Source organism: Xenopus tropicalis, chromosome 4 (assembly GCF_000004195.4).
Source record: "Xenopus tropicalis strain Nigerian chromosome 4, UCB_Xtro_10.0, whole genome shotgun sequence".
NCBI classification, from domain to species: domain Eukaryota; kingdom Metazoa; phylum Chordata; class Amphibia; order Anura; family Pipidae; genus Xenopus; species Xenopus tropicalis.
The window spans coordinates 145,750,443-145,764,285 of NC_030680.2; the positions used below are offsets into that span (position 1 = coordinate 145,750,443).

Here is a 13,843-nt window from a genome sequence, read left to right on the forward strand (position 1 = left end):
CTGGGGCCAAACGATCTAATTATCACGACTGGTATAGGCAAAGTCGGTCCTGGGACCGCATCAACGAGCCGATGTGGCCCTGATCCGACTAGATTTTTTAACCTGCCCGATCGAGATCTGGCCGATTTCATCTACGGGTGGGCGATATCGGGAGAATCCAGGCTAATTCGATCGTTTGGCCCTGGGGCCAAACGATCGAATTATAACGAAGGGTATAGGCAAAGTCAGTCAGGGGACCGCATCAATGAGCCAATGTGGTCCCTGATCCGACGAGATTTAACCTGCCTGATCGAGATCTGCCCGATTTCAGGCCAGATATCGGTTGGGCAGGCCCGTCGGTAGTGCCCATACACAGGCCGATTAGCTGCCGAATCGGTCTAAGGGACCCATATCGGCAGCTAGAATCGGCCCATGTATGGGGACCTTAAGAGTTTTAATACAAATGCAATGGTCGTTGCTCTTCCCAACACCCAACTTTCCATTGGGTGCCACCATTTGGAACACAAGCCTTTTATTTAGGGTCGGACTGGGCTGCCAGGACTCCGGGAAAAATCCTGGTGGGTCCTGGCGGCCCAGACCCAACCCTTGCCGCTCCTCCCCTGATGCGTCAAATTTACGTGCTCGGAGGAGGATGTCGAGTGGAGGGGCCCTGCGAGGGGGGATAGGGTGGCCCCTGCTGGGGGGGGGGGCAGTTAGGGGACGCCCCTGGCTGGGGGCACCTGCAGGGGCACCTGGGCCCTTCACCCCCCCACCCAGTCCGACCCTGCTTTTATTGTATATTCTATATACTATATATATATATATTTCCAAATTTCCCTGATAGGAAGGCGGCTGCCTCTGAAGTGCTATTACCATCAAATCATCACCTCCTTAAACACGCCGCTAATAAGTTGTGCCCCCGGGGGGAATGTATTGTAGTAATGCCACATACAAAGCTGTAAAAGTATTATTTTTTACACGGAAATTGGTGTGAAAGGAAGGTTTTGAAACATATCCCTCAGCATCGATATATCAACTTAATTGTCACCTATTTTGCCCCATTTTTATTAGCTTTTAATTGAAGCTGCTACTTAGGGAACCTTAGAGAAAGGGAAAATCTGTTTCTCTGTGAAATAAAAACACCTACAAATGAAATAATGCTTTAGAAAAAACACGTTATTGTCTGCAAGAAACATTCTTTTGTGTCGGTGTGACGGTGCATAGAAACTGGTATGGAATTCTGTGTTCTCTACAAGGAATGTTGTTCTAGGTTCTCCAATACCATCAATATTTCCTAATGAACTTGTGCTTAGTACAGGGGGATCCCTATGTGCCATAGTTTTATGGTATCTCTCTGTACAGGCTATGAGCAAACTTAGGGGGCTGTTCCTGCTGAATTGTGCTTAGTACAGGGGGATCCCTATGTGCCATAGTTTTATGGTATCTCTCTGTACAGGCTATGAGCAAACTTAGGGGGCTGTTCCTGCTGAATTGTGCTTAGTACAGGGGAATCCCTATGTGCCATAGTTTTATGGTATCTCTCTGTACAGGCTATGGGCAAACTTAGGGGGCTGTTCCTGCTGAATTGTGCTTAGTACAGGGGAATCCCTATGTTGCCATAGTTTTATGGTATCTCTCTGTACAGGCTATGAGCAAACTTAGGGGGCTGTTCCTGCTGAATTGTGCTTAGTACAGGGGATCCCTATGTGCCATAGATTTATGGTATCTCTCTGTACAGGCTATGAGCAAACTTAGGGGGCTGTTCCTGCTGAATTGTGCTTAGTACAGGGGAATCCCTATGTTGCCATAGTTTTATGGTATCTCTCTGTACAGGCTATGAGCAAACTTAGGAGGCTGTTCCTGCTGAATTGTGCTTAGTACAGGGGAATCCCTATGCTGGCAATGTTATGTAAATAATTTATTATTCTCCCTGTAGGTTCACATGAAAACAATTTCACCATGCACTTCTCTTTAATCCTTCCATTCAGTTCGCTATTCGGCTGAATACTTTCACAAAGGATTCGGTTTAGTTGGACCCTAAAATGGTGGATTTTTTGCCTCATTACTATTTGCCACCGGTCCACTTTTGATCGGTTTTCAGAAGGGCTGTCCAGGTCAAAAACGCCTGCCCGGCTTTCCAAATTAGGAAAACCGCGCAGGACTCGCTGAGATTGACATGGCAATTGGCCAATCGCCGATCTCCATGTCAAATCCCCGCCCCCATGATGTCACTGACCTGCCCCATCCTAATCCCCGCAGGGTCGGACTGGGGGGTGCAGGGCCCACCGGGGCTCCCGCCCCAGGGGCCCTGCTGGTGCCCCAGCCGCGTCCCCTAACCCCCCCAAGGGCCCCCCTAACCCCCCCGAAGGGCCCCTGCCTGACGTCCTCCCCGAGCGCGTATAAATTGAACGCGTCGGGGAGGAACAGTCAGTAGCGGGGAGCGCCGGCAAAGGTCGGACTGGGCCGCTGGGGCCCACTAGGGCCGGGGCCCACCGGGATTTTTCCCGGTGTCCCGGCGGCCCAGTCCGACCCTGAATCCCCGTGATATCACTGGCCACTGCTCCCTGTGATGTTACCCATGCCACACAAGCATGAAAAATATATCTTGAAGATATGGACTGTGATTGGCTATTTGGTGGCCCCATGTGACCTGCAGAAGGCTTTGCTTGAGCTAAAAGTGTCTCAGGGCTTCCAAAACTTGTCTCCAAGCCAGAAATGTAAAAATGGCACCTACTTTGGGGCCACTGAGAGCAACATCCAAGTGGGTGGGGAGCAATATCTTGCTTCCGAGCCATTGGTTGGGGGTCACCATGACTTGTAAAAATGGCACCTACTTTGAGGCCAATGGGAGCAACATCCAAGTGGGTGGGGAGCAATATCTTGCGTCCGAGCCATTGGTTGGGGGTCACCATGACTTGTAAAAATGGCGCCTACTTTGAGGCCAATGGGAGCAACATCCAAGTGGGTGGGGAGCAATATCTTGCTTCCGAGCCATTGGTTGAGGGTCACCATGACTTGTAAAAATGGCGCCTACTTTGAGGCCAATGGGAGCAACATCAAGTGGGTGGGGAGCAATATCTTGCTTCCGAGCCACTGGTTGGTGATAACCATGACCCAATACACGATGAGGGAACCTGCTATAGTAAAGTGATCCAAACAAATAATACATTTGTCTCTTTATGTGTCAATATCATGCTTAATGATCTTGTTTCCTCTGCTCGGCCCAGAAAACCTACCGCGATTTCCGATTGCAAGGCGTCTTGGACTCCACCTTGAACAGCAAGACCTACGACACCATTAGAAACCGCCTCACCGTGGAAGAAGCCACAGCGTCCGTGAGCGAGGGGGGAGGCCTCCAGGGAATCACCATGAAGGACAGCGACGAGGAGGATGAGGAGGATGATTAAGTATTTTGGTTTAGAGCCTCACTTGGATGTAGCCTGGTACCCATTGCATGTCTGTTCTTCAGTTTAGCCACATGGCAGCTCTAACCGCCCATACCAGTTTTACCACTATGATTTCCATCCTAGCTGTGTGTTAACCCGACAAGCACCCACCTCCATGGGTTTTACTCTCTCCAGATCTGTATGTTCATAAGCAATATAGAGCACCCTCGTTTAAACACTGTTAATTGAAATATATAGGAACTATGCTAGGTGTGTCCCGGCCAATCAGCGGAAATCATCCGATGCTTCATTACTGTAAATGTATATCCGTCGATGGTTTCATTGTCGTGAAAACGAGTGACTTAGTTCTTTCATTTCTTTGGCGTGGATGTAAACTGCTCAAACGAATGAAAAAATAATAAAGATATAAAAGGCGTTGTTTGTAAACAAGAGTAGGGCTACACCCAAAGAGGTCCAGTCGATGTGATCCATTCAAAAGCCGAGATCCAACCCGGAAACCTTCTCTGTAAATCATAGACCTTTACTCAAACCTTCTACCGCTTCCATAGAGGTCACATGTTAGTATTCCGACAACCACGCCCCCCCTTGTCGCTAGGAGATGCCGACCCAATCGAACAAGTCGCCGACCCATTTTATGTTGACGTCTGATCCTTCAATGTTGAACATTTTATTTAGGTTTTAATAATAAAAAAAAAGTTGTACGTAAAAAAAAAAAACAACGAAATCGACTTTAATAACGAATCTTAGACTATAAACTGTGTTTATAAAAAATATATAATACTTATTTCCGTAGGTTGTAACCTTGATTTACATTAATTTGTGTTTCACAATTGTTTTTATATCTGCCATGTACATTGCATTTTAACCAGTAATTGCATGTCACCGGGGTCCCTCAAGAAGCTTTTTTTTGGTGTAAAATAGTGGATCCATGTTGCTTTTGCCTTACAAAAGCCGACAGTTGTACAAGTGTGAGGACTGTGGCTTCTCAATAAATAACTATTCCGATGTCCTCAGAGTCTGATTTGTGTCTTTGTTTCCTCTCAGTCCAGCTGGAAAGGCTATTGACTCCCAACAAACCTGGTGCCCCATGTACCCAAACCAGACAAATAAGGGTCAAAAGAATGAGGGCAAACCTGGTGCCCCATGTACCCAAACCAGACAAATAAGGGTCAAAAGAACGAGGGCAAACCTGGTGCCCCATGTACCCAAACCAAAAACATATGGGTCAAAAGAACGAGGACAAACCCAGTGCCCCATGTACCCAAACCAGACAGATAAGGGTAAAAAGACTGAGGACAAACCTGGTGCCCCATGTACCCAAACCAAAAACATAAGGGTCAAAAGAACAAGGACAAACCTGGTGCCCCATGTACCCAAACCAGACAGATAAGGGTAAAAAGACTGAGGACAAACCTGGTGCCCCATGTACCCAAACCAAAAACATAAGGGTCAAAAGAATGAGGACAAACCTGGTTCCCCATGTACCCAAACCAAAAACATAAGGGTCAAAAGAACAAGGACAAACCTGGTGCCCCATGTACCCAAACCAAAAACATAAGGGTCAAAAGAACGAGGACCGATAAGGGTCAAAAGAACGAGGACAAACCTGGTGCCCCATGTACCCAAACCAGACAGATAAGGGTCAAAAGACTGAGGACAAACCTGGTGCCCCATGTACCCAAACCAGATAAGGGTCAAAAGAACGAGGACAAACCTGGTGCCCCATGTACCCAAACCAGATAAGGGTCAGAAGAACGAGGGCAAACCTGGTGCCCCATGTACCCAAACCAGACAGATAAGGGTCAAAAGAACGAGGACAAACCAGACAGATAAGGGTAAAAAGACTGAGGACAAACCTGGTGCCCCATGTACCCAAACCAGACAGATAAGGGTAAAAAGACTGAGGACAAACCTGGTGCTCCATGTACCCAAACCAAAAACATAAGGGTCAAAAGAACGAGGACCGATAAGGGTCAAAAGAACAAGGACAAACCTGGTGCCCCATGTACCCAAACCAGACCGATAAGGGTCAAAAGAACGAGGACAAACCAGACAGATAAGGGTTAAAAGACTGAGGACAAACCTGGTGCCCCATGTACCCAAACCAAAAACATAAGGGTCAAAAGAACGAGGACAAACTTGTGCCCCATGTACCCAAACCAGACAGATAAGGGTCAAAAGACTAAGGAAAAACTCGGTGCCCCATGTACCCAAACCAGACAGATAAGGGTAAAAAGACTGAGGACAAACCTGGTGCTCCATGTACCCAAACCAAAAACATAAGGGTTAAAAGAACGAGGACAAACCTGGTGCCCCATGTACCCAAACCAAAAACATAAGGGTCAAAAGAACAAGGACAAACCTGGTGCCCCATGTACCCAAACCAAAAACATAAGGGTCAAAAGAACGAGGACCGATAAGGGTCAAAAGAACAAGGACAAACCTGGTGCCCCATGTACCCAAACCAGACCGATAAGGGTCAAAAGAACGAGGACAAACCAGACAGATAAGGGTTAAAAGACTGAGGACAAACCTGGTGCCCCATGTACCCAAACCAAAAACATAAGGGTCAAAAGAACGAGGACAAACTTGTGCCCCATGTACCCAAACCAGACAGATAAGGGTCAAAAGACTGAGGAAAAACTCGGTGCCCCATGTACCCAAACCAGACAGATAAGGGTAAAAAGACTGAGGACAAACCTGGTGCCCCATGTACCCAAACCAAAAACATAAGGGTTAAAAGAACGAGGACAAACCTGGTGCCCCATGTACCCAAACCAAAAACATAAGGGTCAAAAGAACGAGGACCGATAAGGGTCAAAAGAACGAGGACAAACCTGGTGCCCCATGTACCCAAACCAGACAGATAAGGGTCAAAAGACTGAGGACAAACCTGGTGCCCCATGTACCCAAACCAGATAAGGGTCAAAAGAACGAGGACAAACCTGGTGCCCCATGTACCCAAACCAGATAAGGGTCAGAAGAACGAGGGCAAACCTGGTGCCTCATGTACCCAAACCAGACAGATAAGGGTCAAAAGAACGAGGACAAACCAGACAGATAAGGGTAAAAAGACTGAGGACAAACCTGGTGCCCCATTTACCCAAACCAGACAGATAAGGGTAAAAAGACTGAGGACAAACCTGGTGCCCCATGTACCCAAACCAAAAACATAAGGGTCAAAAGAACGAGGACAAACTTGTGCCCCATGTACCCAAACCAGACAGATAAGGGTCAAAAGACTGAGGAAAAACTCGGTGCCCCATGTACCCAAACCAGACAGATAAGGGTAAAAAGAATGAGGACAAACCTGGTGCCCCATGTACCCAAACCAAAAACATAAGGGTTAAAAGAACGAGGACAAACCTGGTGCCCCATGTACCCAAACCAAAAACATAAGGGTCAAAAGAACAAGGACAAACCTGGTGCCCCATGTACCCAAACCAAAAACATAAGGGTCAAAAGAACGAGGACCGATAAGGGTCAAAAGAACAAGGACAAACCTGGTGCCCCATGTACCCAAACCAGACCGATAAGGGTCAAAAGAACGAGGACAAACCAGACAGATAAGGGTTAAAAGACTGAGGACAAACCTGGTGCCCCATGTACCCAAACCAAAAACATAAGGGTCAAAAGAACGAGGACAAACTTGTGCCCCATGTACCCAAACCAGACAGATAAGGGTCAAAAGACTGAGGAAAAACTCGGTGCCCCATGTACCCAAACCAGACAGATAAGGGTAAAAAGACTGAGGACAAACCTGGTGCCCCATGTACCCAAACCAAAAACATAAGGGTTAAAAGAACGAGGACAAACCTGGTTCCCCATGTACCCAAACCAAAAACATAAGGGTCAAAAGAATAAGGACAAACCTGGTGCCCCATGTACCCAAACCAAAAACATAAGGGTCAAAAGAACGAGGACCGATAAGGGTCAAAAGAACGAGGACAAACCTGGTGCCCCATGTACCCAAACCAGACAGATAAGGGTCAAAAGACTGAGGACAAACCTGGTGCCCCATGTACCCAAACCAGATAAGGGTCAAAAGAACGAGGACAAACCTGGTGCCCCATGTACCCAAACCAGATAAGGGTCAGAAGAACGAGGGCAAACCTGGTGCCTCATGTACCCAAACCAGACAGATAAGGGTCAAAAGAACGAGGACAAACCAGACAGATAAGGGTAAAAAGACTGAGGACAAACCTGGTGCCCCATGTACCCAAACCAGACAGATAAGGGTAAAAAGACTGAGGACAAACCTGGTGCCCCATGTACCCAAACCAAAAACATAAGGGTCAAAAGAACGAGGACCGATAAGGGTCAAAAGAACGAGGACAAACCTGGTGCCCCATGTACCCAAACCAGACCGATAAGGGTCAAAAGAACGAGGACAAACCAGACAGATAAGGGTTAAAAGACTGAGGACAAACCTGGTGCCCCATGTACCCAAACCAAAAACATACGGGTCAAAAGAACGAGGACAAACCTGGTTCCCCATGTACCCAAACCAAAAACATAAGGGTCAAAAGACTGAGGAAATACTCGGTGCCCCATGTACCCAAACCAGACAGATATGGGTCAAAAGAACGAGGGCAAACCTGGTGCCCCATGTACCCAAACCAAAAACATAAGGGTCAAAAGAACGAGGACAAACTCGGTGCCCCATGTACCCAAACCAGACCGATAAGGGTCAAAAGACTGAGGACAAACCTGGTGCCCCATGTACCCAAACCAAAAACATAAGGGTCAAAAGAACGAGGACAAACCTGGTGCCCCATGTACCCAAACCAGACAGATAAGGGTAAAAAGACTGAGGACAAACCTGGTGCCCCATGTACCCAAACCAAAAACATACGGGTCAAAAGAACGAGGACAAACCTGGTTCCCCATGTACCCAAACCAAAAACATAAGGGTCAAAAGACTGAGGAAATACTCGGTGCCCCATGTACCCAAACCAGACAGATATGGGTCAAAAGAACGAGGGCAAACCTGGTGCCCCATGTACCCAAACCAAAAACATAAGGGTCAAAAGAACGAGGACAAACTCGGTGCCCCATGTACCCAAACCAGACCGATAAGGGTCAAAAGACTGAGGAAATACTCGGTGCCCCATGTACCCAAACCAGATAAGGGTCAAAAGACTGAGGGCAAACCTGGTGCCCCATGTACCCAAACCAGACCGATAAGGGTCAAAAGGGACAGATTTCCTAAAACTCCATAGTTTATCATTTTCTCTTATTTTCAAATTTGACTAAATTTGTTTACCCGAATGTCTAATATTTACAATAAAAAAGTCCCAAGAAAAAATGTAAAAAAATAGACTTTTTTGAATTGACGCCAAGAAAACACAACTTAATTGAATTCAAAGAAGTTGAGTTTATATGGGCACAGAACCCCTCAGTGACTGCTAATATCCTTATCATTTACAGTAGGGGGTACATTATCCCTTATAATACATGAGTGATACTCAGAGTTCCCTGTATAACTCAGCCTGCAGCCTTGTGCCTTTATATGGGGGGCACAGAACCCCTCAGTGACTGCTAATATCCTTATCATTTACAGTAGGGGGTACATTATCCCTTATAATACATGAGTGATACTCAGAGTTCCCTGTATAACTCAGCCTGCAGCCTTGTGCCTTTATATGGGCACAGAACCCCTCAGTGACTGCTAATATCCTTATCATTTACAGTAGGGGGTACAGTATCCCTTATAATACATGAGTGATACTCAGAGTTCCCTCTATAACTCAGCCTGCAGCCTTGTGCCTTTATATGGGCACAGAACCCCTCAGTGACTGCTAATATCCTTATCATTTACAGTAGGGGGTACATTATCCCTTATAATACATGAGTGATACTCAGAGTTCCCTGTATAACTCAGCCTGCAGCCTTGTGCCTTTATATGGGGGGCACAGAACCCCTCAGTGACTGCTAATATCCTTATCATTTACAGTAGGGGGTACATTATCCCTTATAATACATGAGTGATACTCAGAGATCCCTGTATAACTCAGCCTGCAGCCTTGTGCCTTTATATGGGCACAGAACCCCTCAGTGACTGCTAATATCCTTATCATTTACAGTAGGGGGTACATTATCCCTTATAATACATGAGTGATACTCAGAGTTCCCTGTATAACTCAGCCTGCAGCCTTGTGCCTTTATATGGGGGGCACAGAACCCCTCAGTGACTGCTAATATCCTTATCATTTACAGTAGGAGGTACATTAGCCATTAACCCCTTCCCTACAAGGAAGCTAAAATGAATGATTTCTCTATAATAATGATTAGAATGCCAGGAACACACCCAGCCGTGTTTATTCTCCTTCCTTTCCTTATTCCTCGCTCAGACATTTCAGTAATTATTGGATATAAAGGACGGAGAGAAGCTCAGACTGAGTTGCAGTTGGATATTTCGCCTTTTTATGCTGATATTTCTGAACCCGCCGGCACCCCTCATCTGGATCACGAGAGAAGCTGCAGCCAAATGTTGATGTATTTTCATGATCCTTTTGTTTCTTTTAATTAGGCCCAGCCTGGCATATGTGGCAATTGCATTAATTGGTTTGATTAACTGGCAGCCGCGAGGATTTAAAGCTACAAAGAAAGTTTTTCTGGAACAGTCCGGGGTGGGGGGGTTGTTTTGTTTTTGGTTTTATTAAGTCCAGTCCCAAAGAATGTGTGAGCTTTTTCAAAAGCCGGAGAGAGAATGAACGACCCCCTCCCCCCCCCGCCCTGTCCGATAAGGATTGTGAGCTCAAAAGCCCAGGGGAAAAAATCCAAAACATTTTGTTGCTCATTTGAATTCCCCTGGAATTTATTCCTTTTCCCAAATTGGAGTTTATTCATATTTTCTACAACACCAGGGATTTATCTTTAACTCTTTGTTATATAAATAGGTTTCTTTGTGGACATTTGTATTTTATCTTATAATTTCGTAGCCAAAGGGGTGGTTCAACTTTTAATATGTAATAAAATGGCCAATTCTAAGCAACTTATCAATTGGTCTTCATTATTTATTTATTACAGTTTTTGAATTATTTGCCTTTCTCTTCTGCCACTTTCCAGCTTCCAAATGGGGGTCACTGACCCCGGCAGCCAAACCCTATTGCTCTGTGAGGCTCCAGTTTTATTGTTATTGTTACTTTATATTACTTTTTTTTCTGTTCAGGCCCCTCTCCTATTCATATATCAGTCTCTCCCCCATACTGCTCGCTGGTTGCTAAGGTAATTTGGACCATAGCAACCAAATAGCTGTTTTAACTTCAAACTGAAGAGCTGCTGAGCAAAAATTGAAATAACTAAAAAAAAACACAAATAATAAAAAATGAAGACCAATTGCAAATTGTTACTTTATATTCCTTATTTTTCTGTTCAGGCCCCTCTGCTATTCATATACCAATCGATCAATTAAACGACTCCCTGGTTACTAAGGTCATTTGGACCCTAGCAACCAGATAACTGCTGAAATTCCGAGCTGCTGAACAAAAAGTGAACTAATTAAAAAAAACATAAATAATAAATAAATGAAGACCAATTGCAAACTGTCTCAGAATATTACTCTCTACATCATACTAGAAGTTAACTCAACAATCTCATTTTTCGAATTTCCTTGACCACTCTTTTGAAATAGTAACATAGTAAGTTGGGTTGAAAAAAGACAAATGTCCATCACGTTCAACCATAATGCCTATATATAACCTGCCTAACTGCCAGTTGATCCAGGAAGGCAAAAACCCCATCTGAAGCCTCTCTAATTTGCTGCAGAGGGGAAATAATTCCTTCCTGACTCCAAGATGGCAATCGGACCAGTCCCTGGGGCAACTTGAAATGGACAATGTTATTCTGAGACTGTGTACAGATGTTTTTTGTGGTTGCACTTGAGTTAAGGCATTTAGACGGCTGTAAAATTGTGATGGAGTCAATGTCAGGTAGAGATGATGGTTAAGACCTACACAGAGATAGAATAAAACATTGACACAGATGTTCTACTATTTGGCCAAGCTTTCACTCTTCTGAAGAACCCTCAGGAGATCCATCTTTCCACTGGATGAAGTTATCCTTGGACTCTCTATCAGCAAATATCCATTAATAAAGTTGCACCTACAAAGAAGCTTCATGGAAGTGCGAGGTTAATGCTGGAGCACTCAGGTTGCCATGGTGTGACCTTCTCTAGATGGGAAGGACCATGGTGGGTTGGATAGTAGGGTCATATTAATGCTTATCATTCATAATCTCAAAGGCTATCTCTTAGGAACTGGGTTCTCCAACAGTCAGCTGATTGTTATACCCACTGTCTATTGGGCTGACAGGTTGGAAGGCCAAATAGAACTTCAATTATCTTGGCTCCGGCAACTCCAAAGTATTGACAGGATGTCAAAGTGGCCTGAAAGGTAGGTTACTAAGGTGATACGTTCTTATAAGAACCTAATCCTACTGGGACATATGTGTTATGTTGGGGTATCTTTCTGTAGCATTTATTCACCATAGAGCTCACAATCAAGAGATACTTTTCAAATGAGATCTGGATATATCTGGATAATTTGAAAGAAATAATGGAAATTACCTGATGTAGAAGTTAATAAGACCCCCCGCCCCGCCCCATAAAATGGATAACACTCCGAATCACTTTCTGTTTGAAATGACCCTTATTGGGCTCAGACAGGCCCAGACCAAAGCACGGAGCAGTGTTTCAGGCCATTCCAGGCCCTGGATCCCACTAGGTGATTTGAAACTTGAAGACATTGGTGGTGCTTTAGTTAGTGCTTAGTGTATAGTTGTGTATGGTTGTAGCAGAGTGTGGCTGCTGTGGGTCTGTAGTGCCCGGGAAGCTGTGCCACCATCAATTCAATCACAACCTGGTGCTGCCCCTTCACACCCCATCCGCTGCACTCTCATTGGCTTGGGCAGGATCATTTACTAAGACCCAAAAAGTGTAGGGCACCAAGGGATGCAAAAGTGCGCCTATAAGGCAGCCCAGACCTTACCACCAACCATGGGGAAAGCGATAGGAACAGGGCCCGGATGTGGCCTGAGCCCACTCTATAAAGGGATAGTTGTGCTCACCACTACATTGTAAACCATTAGGTGGAGGTGACTGTGACCACAAAATTAATAATTTGTAAGTGCCTATGGGCTTCCCACGGCTGGACCCTCATGAATACAGAGCTGCCCAATGCAAGCGGTGCTGTATTCATCTGAGGCAAGCAGGTCTGCGGTCCCATGTGGAGGCCAGAGGGATGGGGCAATGCTTCTATGTGCATAAAACATGGCAGATTGAGACCCATTTGTTGCACTTTGCTCCCTGCCCTGCACAATATAATGTATATAATATATGACCCCTCCAGTGTAAAAGTTTTGCTCTTAAACTTACCACCTGTGGCTCAGTTTTTGCCCCGCCTCCCATACAAATGAACAGCAATAAGCAAGGGGGGGGGAAACATGGGGGTCCGGACCTCAGGGTCTGCTTCCTCTATAGCTTTATCGAAACCCCCTCCCCACGGCTATCCTACCCAAGAGTTAGTGGGTGGGGAGGTGGGACGTGAGTGGTGAGCGGGGAGGGGCATGTGTGGTGGGTGTGGAATGGGAGGGGCAGGTGGGTGGTGCTTGTGTTGCGGTCGGGCCCCTCCAAAGATTTTTTTGCGGGAGCCCGGCACGGTCTAGGAAGGCCACTGGGCAGATCTTACTTTGTGTCACTGCTGGTTCTGGTCCGCAAACCCATCCATGGACATAAGCACCATTAATGGGCCGTCCCTATCAAAAGCTTCTTACTAAATGCAGTTCATATAAAATGGGGGCGACTCTGCGCATTCTGCCGACTTTCCCTTATTCCTTGGGAAACAATATCCATATATTTGTGCCGTTGGAGCAAAGCAAATCGCCGGACAACAAATTAGTTGCAGTCGGAGGCTAATATGGAGATGGAGAGATTAACATTAATACCAGCGAGCGGCAAATATAGCAGAATAATGAAACACTTAAGAAGATTAGGGCGATGGCAGGGAATACAAATAGAAAATAAGATTTTGATTGCTTTATAATATTGTTTTGCCGGCTGAATAAAAGCATTAGGAGCCTGAGCAGCACGGCGGGTATTATTGTGGCCGCGGGAATAACGCTCAGTAACTCGCACATCCCGGGGGCCGGTACCGCAATACCCACATTTACTCCTTCTTGCTTCTTTCTATACATTGTGGCTGATGTGTGGGAAGTGAGAATTAAAAAAGGTGTGTTAATAAAATGTAATGAGCGTTAGGTTCCCCTTGGCTGCACTGAGCAACTCCAAAGAGCAACCAATTAGATGCGAGCTTTGACCAGTCTTTGGCAATTTAAATAATGAAAGAATAAATCAGATTGGTTGAAGTGGGTCTAGGCAATCTGTACACCCCTTATGTTGTATAAGAGCTAATCCACATATTTAGGGTTCTTTATATTTCCATAACATTCATTATCCC

General features: G+C 45.6%; 1 protein-coding gene across 27 annotated transcripts in view; it reads left to right on the forward strand.

The window, feature by feature from the left end:
- The window catches only part of cadps (Ca2+ dependent secretion activator), a 314,914-nt gene extending 310,519 nt beyond the window's left edge, over positions 1–4,395 (forward strand). For 14 of the 27 annotated variants that reach the window (XM_018092883.2, XM_018092886.2, XM_018092884.2 and 11 more), the window contains one exon: positions 3,207–3,773. In XM_018092883.2, the coding sequence (XP_017948372.1) occupies positions 3,207–3,386 (180 nt within the window). In that variant the 3' untranslated portion in view covers positions 3,387–3,773. 27 annotated transcript variants of the gene reach the window in all.
- The last annotated feature ends 9,448 nt before the right edge of the window (positions 4,396–13,843 follow it).